Source organism: Oncorhynchus clarkii, chromosome 23 (genome assembly GCF_045791955.1).
Source record: "Oncorhynchus clarkii lewisi isolate Uvic-CL-2024 chromosome 23, UVic_Ocla_1.0, whole genome shotgun sequence".
Taxonomy (NCBI): domain Eukaryota; kingdom Metazoa; phylum Chordata; class Actinopteri; order Salmoniformes; family Salmonidae; genus Oncorhynchus; species Oncorhynchus clarkii.
The window spans coordinates 44,189,981-44,211,216 of NC_092169.1; the positions used below are offsets into that span (position 1 = coordinate 44,189,981).

Sequence of the window (21,236 nt, forward strand, 5' to 3'; positions counted from 1 at the left end):
TGATGGTTGCTGATAATGGGCCTCTGTACGCCTGTGTAGGTATTCCATAGAAAATCTGCCGTTTCCAGCTATAATCGTCATTTACAACGTTAACCACGTCTACACTATATTTCTGATACATTTGATGTTATTTGAATGGACCAAAAATGTGCTTTTCTTTAAAAAACAAGGACATTTCTAATTGACCACAAACTTTTGAACGGTAGTGTAGGTCCACAAAGTGCACAGGCTGTAGTTTGTAAACAAATATGATATAGTCTAGGTTTATTAGGTTTGACTGGACCATGCCTAGTTTAATTTATACAATTTTGATATAAAGAAGAGGAACTACTCATCACTTAGAGAAACGCTGCTGTTACAAGAGGCTGTCCCTGAGTCGGAAGCACATAAGAAGAACTCGTCATCTGAAACCCTTGGAGAGACGCTGCTGTGTCAAGAGACTATACCTGAAGCGGAAGCCCATGAGGATTATAGGAGCAGTTAGCAGCATGGCACTAGGAATCTGCTATTAGAGATGGAGAAGTCAATCCAATCTGACTATGGCTATGCCCTGTGTCTGTGTCAACCACTGTACTTCCCTGCTGCTATGCGATTTGGCACCTGCCTTAAGCCAGTGTCTGTTGGAATTCCCATATATTAGATGGGGATCCAAGATCATATTCTGCAGGCCCAGCTTCCTGTGATTGGAAGAGCCAGGCTAATAAGAGGAGACACTTTTTTTATTGGTTTAGGCCGTGGTCTCCCCAGCTAGTCAGTCAGTCAGTTCATTTGATGACATCATTTCCCCCCATTTGAAATAAAGATACAGTACAGCTTTGTTTGGGGAGGAGAGCTGAAAGCTCAGTTGGTATGAAACATGCACCGGTGTGGATTTTTACTGTAGCTTCTCTAAGGGTATTTTAATGTCTGATTTGTTACAGTAAATAATGCAGTAATGGCAGTCATCCGTTGTTATTGCCAGTAAGAAACTGCTAACAGCTGAGAACTGCTAGCTAACTTTCTAACACAATAACTTCTGGAAAGCAAGCTTTCCAAATGGAGACCCTCGGAAATTGCTGAGAAAAATACTGATTTAGGGACAAGTATCATTTTTGCAAGCAAAAACATTAAATATATATAGGCCTATTTTAACACTGAAAGGCTTTTTCTAAATGAAATAAAACGTTCCTTGTGAAATTGTTACATACAGTGCATTCGGAAAGTAATCTGGCTTCTTGACTTTTTCCACATTTTGTTACATTACAACCTTGTTCTAAAATTGATTAAATAAATGTTTTTCCTCACCAATCTACACACCCATCATGATGAAGTGAAAACAGGTTTTTAGACATTTGAATAGGTATAAAAATGTAACTGAAATATCATATTTACATATATGTATTCAGATGCTTTGCTATGAGACTCAAAGTAGAGCTCAGGTGCATCCTGTTTCCATTGATCATCCTTGAGATGTTTCTACAACTTGATTGGAGTCCACCTGTGGTAAATTCAATTGATTGGACATAATTTGGAAAGGTGCACACGCCTGTCTATATAAGGTCCCACAGTTGACAGTGCATGTCAGAGAAAAAACCAGGCCATGAGGTCGAAGGAATTATCCATAGAGCTCAGAGACAGGATTGTGTCGAGGCACATATCTAGGGAAGGGTACCAAAACATTTCTGCAGTAATGAAGGGCCCCAAGAATACAGTAGCCTCCATCGTTCTTAAATGGAAGAGGTTTGGAACCACCAAGACTCTTCCTAGAGCTCCGGAGTTCCTCTGTGGAGTTGGTTGTCCTTCTGGAAGATTCTCCCATCTCTGCAGCACTCCACGTATCAGGCCTTTATGGTAGAGTGGCCTGACGGAAGCCACTCCTCAGTAAATGCACGTGACAGCCCGCTTGGAGTTTGCCAAAAGGCACTTAGACTCTCAGACCGAGCAAAGTACAGAGGTCCTTGATGAAAACCTGCTTCAGAGCGCTCAGGACCTCAGGCTGGGGCAAAGGTTCATCTTCCAACAGGACAACAATCCTAAGCACACAGCCAAGACAACGCAGGAGTGGGTGTTTTAGTGTCATACCCAAGAAGACTTGAGGCTGTAATTGCTGCCAAAGGTGCTTCAACAAAGTACTATGTAAAGGGTCTGAATAATTATGTAAATGTGATATGAGTCTTGTATTTAAAAAAACATTTGTTTAAAAAGCTCAAATTTCTAAACCTGTTTTTGCTTTGTCATTAAGGTGTGTTGTGTGTCGATTGAGGGGGGAAAATGATTTGCTCCATTTTAGAATAAGGCTGTAATGTAACAATGTGGTAAAAGTCAAGGGGTCTGAATGCTTTCTGAATGCACTGTACAAGGATATACCATGCCATTTTAGATTTTTTTATTTAATAAAACAAACCTTTCAATGTAGTTTTTATGACGTGCACTGTACGGTAACCCTTGTGTGTAGCTTGTTGTTTATGTTAGCCAATCAAAGCGACAAATATGCTCTGTGGAGTGAGAGTTCACTAATGCAATGCAAGATGGAATGAAATTAGGAAATTAAAAGTTAGCGAAATGAGAGTGTAGGCTACACTGAGCAACCAACTGGTAGGCAGTTGTTTTATTGGAATGGGGTTGGGGAGAAAGCGCAGCATGTGGCCTCAATTAGCCTCAATTAGCCTAGATAGCTATAGCTTCTCCAGTCAAGATAAGCACGGTTATTTGGGATGATAAATAACATTGTAGCTGCTACAAGTTAGCTAGTCTTGGCTGTAGCCAAGTTGCCTTGGCATCCCTCTCGTCTGTTTGCTCCCATCTCATCCCCTCCACAGTGGCAGCATTAGAGCGCCAGACTCCCTCATGCAGCAATATAAGTAAAACAATAAAAATAACACAGCCAACAAAAATTCATGATACTATTAAGTGTTTTTTTTAAATTGTATTATTATTTTTATTTTTTTTACATCCCTAACGTTGATATATTTTCGCCTTATTGCCCAGATCTCAATACTGTGAAGGCTAAACACCGGGAAATGTGTAGATTTATAGGCTACACATCCCATTTGGGTTTCACTTCTTTACTTGTTATTAATTTGTTAAATACTTGTAGTTAAATCAACTTGCTGACTTCATCGGGGATACTGAAGGTTTTTTGGGGGGAGGGAAATGGATGTCTGTCTATTTGTGTATCACAATTTTTGGTGTGTTTAGTGTTAAAGTAATGATCGTATGACACATGCTGAAACAATAGGCCTATACTAGGCTACATCCAAGCTCAAGTCAGTCAAATCTGCATAGCAGTATTTACACAGTGGCATATAAACAAGCTGTTTCTCCAATACATCCCTATCTGAAATTTGCTATGCGTACATTCCGTTTGCATGGCATGTGAAATGACTTGATTACCTCTTTCCAATACATTTGTAAACTATTTAGGAACAAAACGAATGCACCTCCAAACTAGCTTTTCAGGTTTTTGTGAAAGGAAAGACCGGCGGAATGCATTGTTAATGTGTTGCAATTAAATTTGTGTTACAATAGTTTGTTATTGTGTATCCAACATGTGTTTAACATGTACATTTCCTGCATAAGGATTTTGTAAAGGTTTTGTGCACTGTAAATAGCAGGGAGCCTCACTCCCCACACAGGTTGTTTTCATGTCAAACTTTCACTGTTTTTTAGAAGAATGCATACCTTCTCTCAGGCAGTAGTTTCAACAAAGATACAACATTTAGACTGCCATATGAATAAGTATGTTTGAATATGGAAACTGTTTGAAAGCAATAGTAATCTCTTTCTGCTTCTCCTGTTCCAGGAATGAGGACCGCATGGAGGGTTCCGAACGGACATGCACTAAAATGGATAGTATTGAAGCCACGGAAGAGCAGTACGTTGCCAGCTATGCCTTTTTCCTTAGGATGTCTCTGAGAAAATACCAAATTGTTTTGATATCGTTTCACATTTTTGGTCATTTAGCAGACACTCTTATCCAGAGCAATTTACAGTCATTCAACTGAAAGTAGCTGGGTGAGACAACCATGTGACAGTCAAAACAGTCAGGAACATACAAGTTAAAGTGTTAGTGCCAGACAGGGAAAACAGTTTTTGTTTTCGTGTTGTCACATAAGTTAATGGCCATTGGTCACTTCTGTTCTTCCTTGTTTTTGCAGGCATTGTACATAGACATTAGGACAGGTTACCTCAAGAAAGGATGGCAGAAATGATTTTATTATTGCATGCAAAAAATTTGCCAGAATTCATGCCAGTAATGTTGTAGTCTAATTATTTTGCCCAATTTACTGCTTTGGCCCATTTAATTTTCTCTCCTTACGTTGCTGCTGTGTCAATATCTATTCCTGTGTGTTGCTCACTCGTTTGCTGTGTTAGCCAATTAGAGCATGAGTTTTATTTTCTCTCCACCTCTCCCACGATTTCAGTTATTTGACTGAAACAGCTGTTAACTGAGGACATAATTTCCATCCACCCCAAAGGAGCAGGTCCATTATATAGAGTATAGGGTTCAGCTCTGCAGTGTTTTGTGTGCTTATTATTTGTGTGATATGTAGTATTGTTGGATTTCAGCATTCAACCGGATTTACACGATGTAGTCTGTCTGGCTCTTCAGACAACTGTGAGCCAAATACTGTTCTCACACGACTGGGGCCATGGCATGGGATTCAACCTTAGGCTCTACCTTGGAATACTCATTCTTCATGTTGTTGTTCTTCTAGCTAGATGGATTTCTGGCCCGATCACCTGGTCCTACTGTAATAATAGAAATAATGTTTTGTTGATTAAGACATGAAAATAACAGAAAGGCCTGCACATAATTGCTCCTAATTACCAACCTTTAATGACATTTCAATGGGTCCCTGTAGCCATGACTCTCAGGTCAAACAGGTCCTCACAAAAATGCTCCCGTTCAAACTGGTAATTAGTAAGGCTAGGAACTGCCAGGGACCTCACGATATGAAATGATCAACATGCTCAGGTGCCGATACGATATGTATTTCAATTCAATACTGTGAGTTTTGATCAGTCATGGAAATGAAAGTGCTGAAAACTTGTTGACTCACTATTTAAAAAGAAGATGGAGAACAAGCTATAAGATAAAAATACATATGAGTACTTGGAGTCAAATATCGTCCAAAAATAATATTGCGAGATGTAACTATCAAATGTTTTACCCCATCACTAGTAATTAGGAGCATACTAAGGTGTTCTGTTAGTACATGGACAAGTCAGCCAAATGGAATGGTTAGTTGGTTGGTTACAGTGGCTAACCAAAGTATGTATTGCAGTCTCTTCATGTCTGCTTAGACCGATCTATATTTGCCAAGTGCTAGTCATTTCAAAATGTTCACGCTATAACAATGGATTTTTCCAAATCACTCCACCTGGCTATCAATCTTCAGGTGGAGACGACTTGCAGATGTGTCTTACAGTACAATATGTAACCCTGGAGTATAAACTGTCATGGTCAACTTATTGATGCAATGGTAGCTAAGCTGGGGAGAGGACTGTCCGTAATAAGCGCTGCTCTGCTTTCTTGATATTGCTATCTATAAAGCAAGTTTTGTCACAACTGGACTACTGCCCAGTTGTAAAATTAAGTGCCCCATAGAGGGACATACAATTGGCCCAGAAGTGGGCAGCACGGCTGGTCCTTAAATGTACACAGAGAGACAACATCAATGACATGCATGTCAATCTCTCCCGGCTCAAAGTGGAGGAGAGATCGACTTCATCTTTGTGGAAGGTATTGACATGTTGAATTCACTGTAATTGGAAAGAAGTTAGGTAATAAAATAAGTATGGGGAATAACAGTTCTGACATTGTTGCTGACAAGCACACTAATCTGTTTGTTTTGCTGTGTATTGTGAGAGTCCAGACTGCTGACACTGGGTTCCTGGTATCGTGTGTTTAGGCAACCCACTCTAGACGAGGTGGTGGCCTGGGCCCGTAGCTTCGAGCTGGTGATGCGCTCCTCAGAAGGCAGGGAGATTTTCCGAGAATTTCTGCGCTCTGAGTACAGCGAAGAGAACCTGTTGTTCTGGCTGGCCTGTGAGGAGCTGAAGAAGGAGACGGACCCGACAGCGATCGATGAGAAAGCCAGGATCATCTATGAGGACTACGTCTCCATTCTATCACCGAAAGAGGTAGGAGGCATCAGGTTGGAAGCAGTTTGACTGGTACCTAGTATTACTCAGTATCACATTGTTTCTGGATTGAGCTTTAGGGTTACTTTAGAGTTGCACTTACGGGACTTCCTTTGGTTCCGTTGTGGAAAATGAAAGCAAGTACACCCAAGTATTTTGACCATATTTGACATGCATGTATTTGACCCAGGTCTGATTCCAAGACATATTGAAACCCCCATCTCAAAGTGGGTGAGGAGGAGGTGGGAGGTGAGCTTATCTCCATTGATAACATGACCGTGTAGCTCTTTGAGTGATTGCATTGTCACTGTTCTCTCCCCCTCCTCTGCCCCCAGGTGAGCCTAGATTCACGGGTGAGGGAAGGCATCAACCTGAGCCTGGCGGAGCCTAACAACGTGATGTACGAGGAAGCCCAGCTGCAGATCTACACCCTGATGCACAGAGACTCCTACCCCCGTTTCCTCAACTCCTCTGTTTACAGAGACCTTCTGGACAGCAAGAGAAGCTCCTGCCTAGACACCTAAAGTAACCCACCCCCCAACAAACAAAACAGAAAGACAATCAGGTGCCAGAACTGGGTTAGATATTTTCCTTTTTTGAAAACCAGAAAATAATGAATAGTTTAAGCAATTTCAATTGTCTGCTCGCAGGTGGCCCTGAGGGTTAGTTCCTGGTTTAACTGCAGATAAGAGCTCCTCAGGCTACTGTTACAAAGACAAACAAAAGGAAGGGTAGACCCATTGTTCCTGTACTGTACTTTTGAGAGTTCTCCTTTTGCTCGGCCTCTTTCATTCTCTCTCTTGGTCTCTATTTTTCTCTCTCAAATTCTGTCCCATGCCTCAGACTTTTTACAGTACAAAAACAATGCCCTTTTTAAGATAGCTGTAGAGTTGACTGTGGTGAGCAGGAAAATCACTGACTTTGCATGTGACACGGTAATGGAATTAGCTCTACACTGGCTTGGTATGTTAGCAGTGGACAGCAAAGGTTCTTGAATATGAGATGTATTTTCTTCTGTCCTAGGGATTTCCCTGTCAAGCTCTTGATGTTTTATGTGAAGGGAATATCGATATTTGCCAATTAGCTTGCAGTTGTTGATTTTGAGAAGGTTGAAAGTTTTACAGCAGTGTTAGTTTCCAAGCACCTTCCTTCTTTACAACTCTAAAAGAGAAGGAGGCCTGGAATTGTGGTCGGGCAGCTAAATATCTAATGAACATGACTTTCCACGGGAAATCACAATGCCTTGACGAGAAAAAGGCGGCACAAGCGCTGCTTGTTATGTAACAACCACAGTTTAGTAAACACAGTACAGTTCTACCTGTCTTTCCCTCACCATCTCAACCTAAGAGAAGCACAGGTTATGTCAGAGGTTGGAATCATTGCTGGAGAAAAAAATCCAATCAAACATTCAATTAGTTTCAGACAATAAATCATGAATACTTTCAAGCTCTCAAATGAAAGAGAACTGTAAACGTTTTCATTTTTCTACTGCATATAATATAAATGGTAGTAATCAAGCCTTGGTTTGGAAGGTCAAGTATGAGATGGCGGTATGTCTGATGCATCCATGAGGTCTAAGAGGGGTCTGCATTGCAGAGACATGGAATTAGGAAGTATGCCTATGTGGCTTCTGGTTTTAAAGCTGTAGCTAGTTCTAGACTGAAGGGGGTCAGTGCCAGCTAAGGAACAGCCTAGCTGAGAGCAGAAGAGGCCTGGTGGAATCGTGTTTTCTATGGAGGTGGTTTGGAGGTTTACAGTCCTGTTCACCAGATGTGTGTGTGTCTGTCTTTAAAGGGGCAATCATCAATTGCTACATTAATTTTTGGACTTATAAATTAATGATCATTGATTCTTGAAGAATATAATTTATAAATGCCTCATGAGCTTAGTTCAACTGTTGTCCACCATCAATACCCAAAATAGAAGCTTGTTTTACTCCAACGTTTGTAAACAATGTAAACAAACACTGTATAGCCTTCAAACATGGTTCATAGAGCCTCAAACATGGTTCAAACTGTCATGTTGGTATCATGCATGGTCAGTCCTTGCATCTATTGCTCTTGTTTATACATTTGAGTGGTTAAATTTATCCAGCCCAATCCCTCAGCTTTTTACGAAACGGGTGAGGAGAACACTTTGCTATTTTGTTTCTACTGCTGATTGTCCATTTCAGCCTGGCTAGCGGAGGTGCCAGTAAGATGCTTGGAACATCACTCAGCCCCATGCCTTTAACAGTCTCTCTGCTTCCCAGGGATGGCCAAGGGAGGTGAATAGAGACTTGAGACAATTTGTTATTTTTCCTAAAATTGCCGGCATGCATTAATGTGTGTACCTGCCGTCCAGATACACTCGTATCAAACATTTTAAATATGGTAAAGGTAGACTCAGCGAAATGACATCGCCACCGTAGATATTGCAATGAGCGAGATGCAAGATGTTCTCCTACACAGTCACACACAGTATCTGTGCATGTGCATGGGTTCAGTTCCCGCTCTTATAGCGTGGTAGCCAGGGGACCAAAACAGTGGGGAAGTTGAGCCTCGCGCTTCAATGCTCTTAGTTGTTGTGGAAATTGACCCACTATGCTGTTTACTTTCTGTGTCGACATCATATCGCTGAGTCTACCTTTTAATGTCCCATGAACATATACTGTAGGTCTAAAATATATAGCACCAGTCAAAAGTTTGGGCACACCTACTCATTCAAGGGTTTTTATTTTTTAAATAATAGTGAAGACATCAATACTATGAAATAACACATATGCAATCATGTAATGAAATCAAAATATATTTTATATTTGAGAATATTCAAAGTAGCCACCCTTTGCCTTGATGACAGCTTTGCACACTCTTGGCATTCTCTCAACCAGCTTCAAGAGGTAATCAACTGATTTCTATTTCAATTAACAGGTGTGCCTTGTTAAAAGTTAATTTGTGGAATTTCTTTCCTTAATGCGTTTGAGCCAATCAGTTGTGTGACAAGGTAGGGGGGTATAGAGAAGATATCCCTATTTGGTAAAAGACCAAGTTCATATTATGGCAAGAACAGCTCAAATAAGCAAAGAGAAATGACAGTCCATCATTACTTTAATACATGAAGGTCAGTCAATCTGGAAAATTTCTTTCTTCAAGTGCTAAAACCATCAAGCGCTATGATGAAACTGGCTCTCATGAGGAACGCCACAGGGAAGGAAGACCCAGAGTTACCTCTGCTACAGAGGATAAGTTCATTAGAGTTAACTGCACCTCAGATTGCAGTCCAAATAAATGCGTCACAGGGTTCAAGTCAAACACATCTCAACATAAACTGTTCAGTGGAGACTGCATGACTCATTGTCGAATTGCTGCAAAGAAACCACTACTAAAGGACACCAATAATAAGAAGAGACTTGCTTGGGCCAAGAAACACAAGCAATGGACTTTAGACCGGTTGAAATCTGTCCTTTGGTCTGATGAGTCCAAATGTGAGATTTTTGGTTCCAACTGCTGTGTCTTTGTGAGACACAGAATAGGGGAACGGATGATCTTCGTATGTGTGGTTCCCACCGTGAAGCATGAAGGAAGAGGTGTGGGGGTGCTTTGCTGTTGACACTGTCTGTGATTTACTTAGAATTCAAGGCACACTTAACTAGCATGGCTACCACAGCATCCTGCAGCGATACACCATCCCATCTGGTTTGCGCTTAGTGTGACTGTCATTTGTTTTTCAACAGGACAATGACCCAAAACACACCTCCAGGCTGTGTAAGGGTATTTGACCAAGGAGAGTGATGGAGTGCTGCATCCAATGACCTGGTCTCCACAATCACCCAACATCAACCCAATTGAGATGGTTTGGGATGAGTTGACCGCAGAGTGAAGGAATAGCAGCCAACAAGTGCTCAGCATATGTGGAACTCCTTCAAGACTGTTGGAAAGCATTCCAGGTGAAGCTGGTTGAGAGAATGCCAAGAGTGTGCAAATCTGTCATCAAGGCAAAGGGTGGCTACTTTGAAGAATCTCATATTATATATATATATATATATATATATATATATATATATATATATATATTTTTTTTTTCATTTGTTTAACTTTAAAAAAAAAACATGTTTTTTTACCCTACATGATTCCATATGTGTTATTTCATAGTATTGATGTCTTAACTATTATTCTAAAAATAAAAACCCTTGAAGGTGTATCCAAACTTTTGACTGGTACTGTATTTTCAATTCAAATTTTGTGCATTCTTTTTTTTATTTTTTAAAGATAGACAAATTATTGTAGGCCTTTGTCACCTGTTGATGTGCAGAGGTCTGTGAGTAAAGTATATTGTGAGAGTTGTGTGTATTATCACCACTGGTGGGTAATGATATTCAGGTGTCATGGAAACCACTGTTTTGTAAGAACATCATTCTGCCATCAGGTCTTACTACCTGAAGTTCATGTGCCAAGGCCAGTTTTAATAAAGCCCATATACTGTAGGTTATTGAAGTGCAATTGGATCAGATGTAGAGTATTTCCATTTTTGTAGTCATAAAAATGAACATATAGCATAGCCTAATGATATCAGCCATTTTGAACATCCAACTATATTCTAACATTCCCTATATTTAGTTCACATTCAGCTACCTTTATAGAAATATTTGAACAGTGTTTGCGTACAGTGCAGAGAACATTGATGTTATATTTTGAGTGAATGACACAGTAAAAGTGATCCAGTATGCATGCACCACAGTGGTTAGAAGACACCTTTTTATGTCGCTCTATTAATGACAACTCACATTTTACAAAATAATGACTTGCTCAGTTTAGATGTTATTTCAGCTGTAACTTCACAATGTTTGACCAACCAGACACTGAAATTATGGTGCAATCAAACCAAGTTTACATTTGTACGGTGAGCAATTGTTCCGCAAGAGAAGCCAATAGCAGATTTTTTTGGGGTCGGAAAATGGTTCTGAATGATTTGAAAATGAACATTTTACGATGGGTGAAGAGTAGTATTGTGTTGTCTGGGTGTATTGTCTTGTCTTGACTCTGAGTAGCTAATTATTTTCACTCCATGGAAGGAAATGGTTGTTAATTTTACTGGCATTTCAACAAGGATTTAACTAGTCATGACGAGGCGGTATCATAGCCATAGTGTCATATCTGTTCAAATGTTGACTTCAATGCAGAATGAATGGCTTTGAAAGGTGGCAGAGGTTTGTTGACAGAGAATGAATTTGATCTAAAGTGTCATATTTGATGTGATTTAGAGAAGCATTGGCCTTATTTGCTTTGTTTCTCCTTTAAGAGTGTCATTAGTGTTTTCACTACCTCTCATATTGGTTCCTTTATTTCACATCTAGTTGTCAATGTACACTTTGTTTTTAGATCTACTTGAAGCCTAAAACACTGTAAACAAAATGTGCACAGAAAATATGTATTGAGCGTTAGGATGAATAGCCTAGTTTACTTTTTTGTTTGTTTGATTGTTTAATTGTGTTCAACTGGAATAAGATTTTTAGATATATAAAGAATTCAGGAAATACACTGTTAAAAGGGCTAATCTCATTTTGCCTATGCAAATATGTTACTGTTGAAATGTGGGAAAGGGTAGGTTAAGTTACCTTTTTAGCTAAGTTTGATGGAACATGGTTTACATTGCCCTTTGCTGGTATTCTTCAATCTTATTCAGCAAAAATGTACCGTTATTTTTGTTTCTATATAAATATATAACAAGTAATATACAGAGAAAATAGTATATGCCTTCGTGATGAAAAAAAACAACACTTGATACTTACAAATAAATATGTGTGTTGTCAGAACTGTGGCTGTGTTATGAGATGACAGTTCACTCTGTAAGATCGACTAGTCAGAGACTCCATCCATAGAGGCTTTATTATCCATTCAGTGTTTTCTTTCAGGCCCATGAGCATCTCTTTATCCAAGGAGCCCTTTAACGTCCTCATTGCTGTACGTATTATTTGCAGTACAACTGTTTCTACAATCAAGAGGCAGTTTCTGTCTGTTGTTTCCAAGGGTTCTTCATAGTCAAGTTCAAAGGTTGAAGGGCTATTTTAGGAACTTTAACAAATATGTAAAAATCACAAGAACAGAAACATCTACCTCTTGGTTGCTTTCCCAATGAAACCGATGTACAAGAGCCAGGTTGTCGTGGTCAAACATTAGATATAACGTTATGTGACTGCACACAACATTAACACCTTAATAACACATGAATAATGATATTTTGAGCTTAACTGATATTACGATTGACTGGCTGACTATAACATTCTCAATAATTATGTTCAGTAATAACAAGATGCCTGAAATGTGATGTCAGTGTTCCCTTTTAAGATGAAATGTGGTACTACATCACTATGTCCAAGCAGGGCATAATGGTGACGTGTGCCATGACTGAGGGATAACCAGAAAACAGGTTGTCCACTGGGTATGCTTTATATTGAGATACTGAGAGAGCTTGGGTACTTGCTTTCAGAGGGCCATGCCTATAAACACTGTCTTTTTCATCTGCTCATTGCTCCATTTTCTTTCCCTCTAAGAGCTAAAACTGTTTAATAATTCTCTTTCCTCAAACTCCATCATAACCATTTGTTATGTTCACGGGGGGACATTAGTGGTGACTCACGGTCACCCTGCCACACAAACATTGATTGAAATAAATTATATTACTGAACATGCTTTGCTGGGTTTGTGCAGTAGTATAGAGTACTACTTCTATTGTCAAAATAAATTGTAGAATGATTTGGGGTATTGGCAATAACAGAGTTTTCTGTCACAGGTATATTATATGCATCCAGATTTGACAATCAGGCAGTGTAGTTGTCCAAACGGATACAAACTCAATACTGTCTTTTCATTAAATGACATACAATTGACTTACTTCACCTTTGAGTTTATAAAGACTGTTTTAGAGCGTATGAAGCAAAGTGTCATCTACCATGTCTTCATAAAAACCTATTTAGAATTATTCTGTAAGATTGTCTCCAGACCAACACTCACGATAAGGCATATGTTGATCACTTTCCCACATTAGTGTAATCATGTTGACAAAATGATATTGAAATAATGTGGTAACAGCATTAGATTCCACTTGTTTGTCTATTGACCACACAGATGTTGTATTCTATTGTGTCATCCATACCTCACTTCCATCTCATCTTTCAATTTATTTTCAATATCCATTCATCTACAAAGATACAGTACATTGATGAGGTTTTCAGGGATTACCAAATAAACAAAGGCTATTTTCAACCCAAAATATTATTTGTCAATATTACCACCACAGGTGTCCGTCAGTGATTCAGACCCTGATCTCGACTGAGAGTCTTTGTTTTTTACCCACCAGAGCACTAACTGCTAGACTAGTTAATCAGGTATTGTACTATTTTGATGATTTAATGTCTGCTTAACTGAACACCATTAGTTTAACATGAGGCCTAAATCTTGTTCCCGGCCACAAAGGTCGGGAACAAGTAGTATTTTTGGCTCCCATCAAAACTATTATTTTGCCCACGGGATGTGTAACCAGTCCTGATGCTCTGTCTAAATGGGGAAAGTAACCAGTCCTGATGCTCTGTCTAAATGGGGAATGTAACCAGTCCTGATGCTCTGTCTAAATGGGGAAAGTAACCAGTCCTGATGCTCTGTCTAAATGGGGAAAGTAACCAGTCCTGATGCTCTGTCTAAATGGGGAAAGTAACCAGTCCTGATGCTCTGTCTAAATGGGGAAAGTAACCAGTCCTGATGCTCTGTCTAAATGGGGAAAGTAACCAGTCCTGATGCTCTGTCTAAATGGGGAATGTAACCAGTCCTGATGCTCTGTCTAAATGGGGAATGTAACCAGTCCTGATGCTCTGTCTAAATGGGGAAAGTAACCAGTCCTGATGCTCTGTCTAAATGGGGAAAGTAACCAGTCCTGATGCACTGTCTAAATGGGGAAAGTAACCAGTCCTGATGCTCTGTCTAAATGGGGAAAGTAACCAGTCCTGATGCTCTGTCTAAATGGGGAAAGTAACCAGTCCTGATGCTCTGTCTAAATGGGGAAAGTAACCAGTCCTGATGCTCTGTCTAAATGGGGAAAGTAACCAGTCCTGATGCACTGTCTAAATGGGGAAAGTAACCAGTCCTGATGCTCTGTCTAAATGGGGAAAGTAACCAGTCCTGATGCTCTGTCTAAATGGGGAAAGTAACCAGTCCTGATGCTCTGTCTAAATGGGGAAAGTAACCAGTCCTGATGCTCTGTCTAAATGGGGAAAGTAACCAGTCCTGATGCTCTGTCTAAATGGGGAAAGTAACCAGTCCTGATGCTCTGTCTAAATGGGGAAAGTAACCAGTCCTGATGCTCTGTCTAAATGGGGAAAGTAACCAGTCCTGATGCTCTGTCTAAATGGGGAAAGTAACCAGTCCTGATGCTCTGTCTAAATGGGGAAAGTAACCAGTCCTGATGCTCTGTCTAAATGGGGAAAGTAACCAGTCCTGATGCTCTGTCTAAATGGGGAAAGTAACCAGTCCTGATGCTCTGTCTAAATGGGGAAAGTAACCAGTCCTGATGCTCTGTCTAAATGGGGAAAGTAACCAGTCCTGATGCTCTGTCTAAATGGGGAAAGTAACCAGTCCTGATGCTCTGTCTAAATGGGGAAAGTAACCAGTCCTGATGCTCTGTCTAAATGGGGAAAGTAACCAGTCCTGATGCTCTGTCTAAATGGGGAAAGTAACCAGTCCTGATGCTCTGTCTAAATGGGGAAAGTAACCAGTCCTGATGCTCTGTCTAAATGGGGAAAGTAACCAGTCCTGATGCTCTGTCTAAATGGGGAAAGTAACCAGTCCTGATGCTCTGTCTAAATGGGGAATGTAAACTGTCCTGATGCTCTGTCTAAACATTAATTATCCCTGCTTGTGATGTGGTTTTGGAAACGTTTGGAACTTTACTTTCATATCATTGAGAAATTATTTTACAAATACCAAAGATTACACTTACTGTACAGCATTTTAACACAGTTGCAGCCAACAGTATTTTTCAGTAAACTTTTCTTGCTTCCTCCTCCTGTTATAAACAGATGTTTGCAATGCTGGATAGTTAATTAAAACTGTCACATATATAAGCCAGACAATTGCTGTAAGATGGATCCCACACTGCCATGTTAAAAATGGGTCTAGTAATTTTGCCTTAATTTTGTATGTTTATACAGAGTGTTGGGACTGGTTACCTATTCTCCGCAAGCAAAATAATAGTTTGGACAGGTTTTCTCCATCATTTAATGTTCTCCATAATGTTTTCTAAGGTTTTTTCCCTTTTTGTCCTTGCTCTTCTACATCTTCCATACATCCCTTACCTCACTTTATGGAACTGGCTGTGACCAGACAGAGAAACTGTCATTGATATAGAACGGCATAGATATAAACCGGTCTCTCACTACAGATAGTTAGCAAAAGAGTAGGAAGGAGGACCCTCACACACACACATTTTACCTCAGAGGCATTCATGACAATTGTGTCTTGCTTTGGGGTGATAGGGATGACTTTGTACAGATATTTGTAGAATTTATTTTCAATGTATTGATTTAGAATGCGAGAGCCTTCTTTTGACTGCTTTTGTAGATACCATCAATGATCTAGAGTTAAAACAACTATTTTAAAGGTCACTCGAGGAATCAAAAGTAATATTTTATATTTAGCATAATTGTTATTTACCATTAACAATAATGTTTGAGTATATATTAAAGTATTACAATATGCAGACAATTAGTAATGCCAGAGGGATAAATTATTTTACTTTGAGTATATTTCACTAATATTGACAATCTAAATCTGTCTTTTCTTAGTGTATTCTCAGTGTATTCTCATTAATTGCCTGAATGACTGACTTAAAGTAACTGCCCAGTGTAAATCTAACTTTTATAAATTCATATACTATTAACTCATACCCAAATAATGTTGTTGACTTATCCACCCACGTTGTTGACTTATCCACCCACGTTGTTGACTTGTCCATCTACGTTGTTGACTCGTATTTGTGGCCAAAGCATACATTGGAACATTTTTCTTGTATTTTTTTAAAAACACCTCAAACTTGTGTCTCAGACAGTTAAAAAAAAAAAAGTGTGTTATTTCCTCAGAGGATGAGCTGGTAAATCAGCGGTCTACTCATGAATATTTTTTTATGACCGGTATATGCCCACACCATTCTAACACAGAAAAGCTGTTTTTTTACATACTTAATTACCAATCTTTTGGAAGGAAAATTATTTAAATCATATTGTAGTTAATTATAGGTCATATTTAATAGAAATCTGGAAACACTGGACAGTTACTTTAAATCCTCTCCATACAGTATTCATGAAATTAGGTTATGGTAGAGTTACGAAGCCAGCTAGCTAGCCAGTCTAGGGGTCCTAGGCCTAACAATATGGTCTGTAACCTGATTTAATGTGTTCATTTAAGACTTAGCGAGTGTAGCAATATCATTAGGCTAGCTAGCTGGTTTCGTAACACTAGTCAGAGTATGTGGACCATGTTGTATATGACATCAACCTTACCTGGGGTCCAGGGCCAGCTCCATCTTGACTTCTTGGTTGTTCAGCCCAGGCAGATTGTTGTTCAGTTTATGGTGCTAAAAATAAATACTTACAAAAAGGCCTGTCCAAAACTAAGGACACTAAACACTGGCCGGCCAAGAAGCTCCTGTCCACTTCTCTCTCACTAATTGTCGATCCCTGATTGCTCGCACTTGTGTGCTTATCAAGGCTTGGCACAGCACCTGGCCGAGTTGCTGCTGCCACATGGGGATAGGGAGTGGAAATGGTAGTGTGCTGTAACAATAAACTAGCTCCCATATCATAACAGTAGGTCACTAACTAGCTCCCATATCATAACAGTAGGTCACTAACTAGCTCCCATATCATAACAGTAGGTCACTAACTAGCTCCCATATCATAACAGTAGGTCACTAACTAGCTCCCATATCATAACATTAGGTCACTAACTAGCCCCCATATCATAACAGTAGGTCACTAACTAGCTCCCATATAATAACATTAGGTCACTAACTAGCCCCCATATCATAACAGTAGGTCACTAACTAGCCCCCATATCATAACATTAGGTCACTAACTAGCCCCCATATCATAACAGTAGGTCACTAACTAGCCCCCATATCATAACAGTAGGTCACTAACTAGCTCCCATATCATAACATTAGGTCACTAACTAGCCCCCATATCATAACAGTAGGTCACTAACTAGCCCCCATATCATAACATTAGGTCACTAACTAGCCCCCATATCATAACAGTAGGTCACTAACTAGCTCCCATATCATAACAGTAGGTCACTAACTAGCCCCCATATCATAACAGTAGGTCACTAACTAGCTCCCATATCATAACATTAGGTCACTAACTAGCCCCCATATCATAACAGTAGGTCACTAACTAGCCCCCATATCATAACATTAGGTCACTAACTAGCTCTCATATCATAACATTAGGTCACTAACTAGCCCCCATATCATAACAGTAGGTCACTAACTAGCTCCCATATCATAACATTAGGTCACTAACTAGCCCCCATATCATAACAGTAGGTCACTAACTAGCCCCCATATCATAACATTAGGTCACTAACTAGCCCCCATATCATAACAGTAGGTCACTAACTAGCTCCCATATCATAACATTAGGTCACTAACTAGCCCCCATATCATAACAGTAGGTCACTAACTAGCTCCCATATCATAACATTAGGTCACTAACTAGCCCCCATATCATAACAGTAGGTCACTAACTAGCCCCCATATCATAACATTAGGTCACTAACTAGACCCCATATCATAACATTAGGTCACTAACTAGCCCCCATATCATAACATTAGGTCACTAACTAGCCCCCATATCATAACAGTAGGTCACTAACTAGCTCCCATATCATAACATTAGGTCACTAACTAGCCCCCATATCATAACAGTAGGTCACTAACTAGCCCCCATATCATAACATTAGGTCACTAACTAGCCCCCATATCATAACATTAGGTCACTAACTAGCCCCCATATCATAACATTAGGTCACTAACTAGCCCCCATATCATAACAGTAGGTCACTAACTAGCTCCCATATCATAACATTAGGTCACTAACTAGCCCCCATATCATAACAGTAGGTCACTAACTAGCCCCCATATCATAACAGTAGGTCACTAACTAGCCCCCATATCATACCAGTAGGTCACTAACTAGCTCCCATATCATAACATTAGGTCACTAACTAGCCCCCATATCATAACAGTAGGTCACTAACTAGCCCCCATATCATAACATTAGGTCACTAACTAGCTCCCATATCATAACAGTAGGTCACTAACTAGCCCCCATATCATAACAGTAGGTCACTAACTAGCCCCCATATCATAACAGTAGGTCACTAACTAGCCCCCATATCATAACAGTAGGTCACTAACTAGCCCCCATATCATAACATTAGGTCACTAACTAGCTCCCATATCATAACAGTAGGTCACTAACTAGCTCCCATATCATAACAGTAGGTCACTAACTAGCCCCCATATCATAACATTAGGTCACTAACTAGCTCCCATATCATAACATTAGGTCACTAACTAGCCCCCATATCATAACAGTAGGTCACTAACTAGCCCCCATATCATAACAGTAGGTCACTAACTAGCCCCCATATCATAACATTAGGTCACTAACTAGCCCCCATATCATAACAGTAGGTCACTAACTAGCCCCCATATCATAACAGTAGGTCACTAACTAGCTCCCATATCATAACATTTGGTCACTAACTAGCTCCCATATCATAACAGTAGGTCACTAACTAGCCCCCATATCATAACAGTAGGTCACTAACTAGCCCCCATATCATAACAGTAGGTCACTAACTAGCTCCCATATCATAACAGTAGGTCACTAACTAGCTTCCATATCATAACATTAGGTCACTAACTAGCTCCCATATCATAACAGTAGGTCACTAACTAGCCCCCATATCATAACATTAGGTCACTAACTAGCCCCCATATCATAACATTAGGTCACTAACTAGCTCCCATATCATAACAGTAGGTCACTTCAGATGATTTGACACTTCAGTTTTTTGACTCCTATCTAAAAGCCATTTACCATGTGTTTGGGAACGTTCAAATGAACTTTCGAGTGCATCAAGAGGGATTGTTGTGCGATATCGTTGATGATTGTGAACGCTATCACTTTTTAGATTGTTGCCAGGGCAAGTCAATTTGCTGTATTTCCATGTAACAACTTATCAAGCTGTTGTGTGACTTTCTTTTGTCTGAGCTGTTGAAAGATCTCGCTATGGATTAGTAATGAAAGCAAATATATGACCTGAGTGATGTCAATATTTAGATGCGTCATATATTCAAGAAAGAGCTTGACCAACATTCAAACTACTAATTGGATCCAGTAAGTAGTATACACCCTTTAGTGAGCCTGAAGTTTGATATGATCTGTGCTATTGTAGCTGCTCCCTTTCAGTGACAGATATCTTCTTCAAAAGGTGCATAGCCTACTATAATTAGAGTGGTTGTGTTTAGGAAGCCATGAATGGACTCAAGCATTTTGTCGGTCACTATTTTCCTCTTTCAACATGACAATTTGAAAAAATCACACCAGGCTATTGGTTTAAATTAACACTGGGCTGCTTGATTCTGTGGTTGTTTTATAGGCTAAGATTTTGACCTGATATAATTTGGTCATGAAAATCTACAGGAGGCTGAAATGTCCCTCTCCATACATTTCTAGACATGCAGGGAAAGAGTAACGTTGTTGGAGTTGGATGGTGTTGGTCCTTACACTAATGTTGTTAACAAACACAGAATAGCCTGTTAGAAACCCTCCCTATTCACTTAACTGGGGCAGCAGGGTAGCCTAGTGGTTAGAGTGTTGGCAACCAGAAGGTTGCAAGTTCAAACCCCTGTGCTGACCAGGTACAAATCTGTCGTTCTGCCCCTGAACCCACTGTTCCTAGGCCGTCATTGAAAATAAGAATTTGTTCTTAACTGACTTGCCTAGTTAAATAAAGGTGTAAAAAAAAACTGTTGTAGGGCCATGTGAAAAATGCAGAAAATGTATGTCACTTTTCCTCCTCAAAATTCATTTTCTAGCTAAGCCTTGACATTTCCATTTGTCATTTGAGATAAAACATTAAAGTTATAGATATTAGAAGAACATAAGGGGGCTATGTTTGAATTGTTGTCAACAAAGGTCAACATTTTGTAATATTTCAGAGAACCTGTGCTCCCACCCTAAACAGAATTGAAAAATATAATTTTGAAAGAGTATGTCAGGTAATGTTGAAATTGTGAAGTTTGTATAATCCAATTTACATTTTCTGTTTAATTTATTTTAACTGGTCTATATTTCATAAATGTTTTTTCTATATTTCAATTAATTGTTTTACTCAATACAGTGTTTATTAATGCTGAACTTATTTTTTAAAATATGGAACACCTTTGTTAGAAATTGTGAAACTGTGGTAAGCATATTGATGTAATGTTCTCTTTTTCTTGGTTTACAAAACGTCTTGCATAAGAAACAAAGTCCAATCTATTGCAACTGCCCTTGAATAGCTGTGTCATTTAAATAGTGCTGCTAGAGAGACATTCTAAATGTAACATCTTACAATAAACACTTTTTAGACTTTTTAGTACTACGTTTTCCCTCCATATTGTATCACTTAGTAGGACCGAGTAGTATACTAGCATTAATATAATGTGTATTGTATCACTTAGTAGGACTGAGTAGTATACTAGCATTAATATAATGTATATTGTATCACTTAGTAGGACCGAGTAGTATACTAGCATTAATATAATGTATATTGTATCACTTAGTAGGACCGAGTAGTACACTAGCATTAATATAATGTATATTGTATCACTTAGTAGGACTGAGTAGTATACTAGCATTAATATAATGTATATTGTATCACTTAGTAGGACCGAGTAGTACACTAGCATTAATATAATGTGTATTGTATCACTTAGTAGGACTGAGTAGTATACTAGCATTAATATAATGTATATTGTATCACTTAGTAGGACCGAGTAGTATACTAGCATTAATATAATGTATATTGTAT

General features: G+C 39.3%; 1 protein-coding gene across 4 annotated transcripts in view; it reads left to right on the forward strand.

Moving 5' to 3' along the window:
• Positions 1-10,020, forward strand: part of LOC139381898 (regulator of G-protein signaling 17-like) — a 29,452-nt gene extending 19,432 nt beyond the window's left edge. For 2 of the 4 annotated variants that reach the window (XM_071125754.1, XM_071125755.1), the window contains 3 exons: positions 3,782-3,853; positions 5,895-6,126; positions 6,462-7,521. In XM_071125754.1, coding sequence (XP_070981855.1) covers positions 3,782-3,853; positions 5,895-6,126; positions 6,462-6,650 — 493 coding nt within the window. In that variant the 3' untranslated portion in view covers positions 6,651-7,521. Of the gene's footprint in view, positions 1-3,781; positions 3,854-5,894; positions 6,127-6,461; positions 7,522-9,838 lie in introns of those variants that run through there. The other 2 variants (XM_071125753.1, XM_071125752.1) reach the window with 2 other exon arrangements.
• The last annotated feature ends 11,216 nt before the right edge of the window (positions 10,021-21,236 follow it).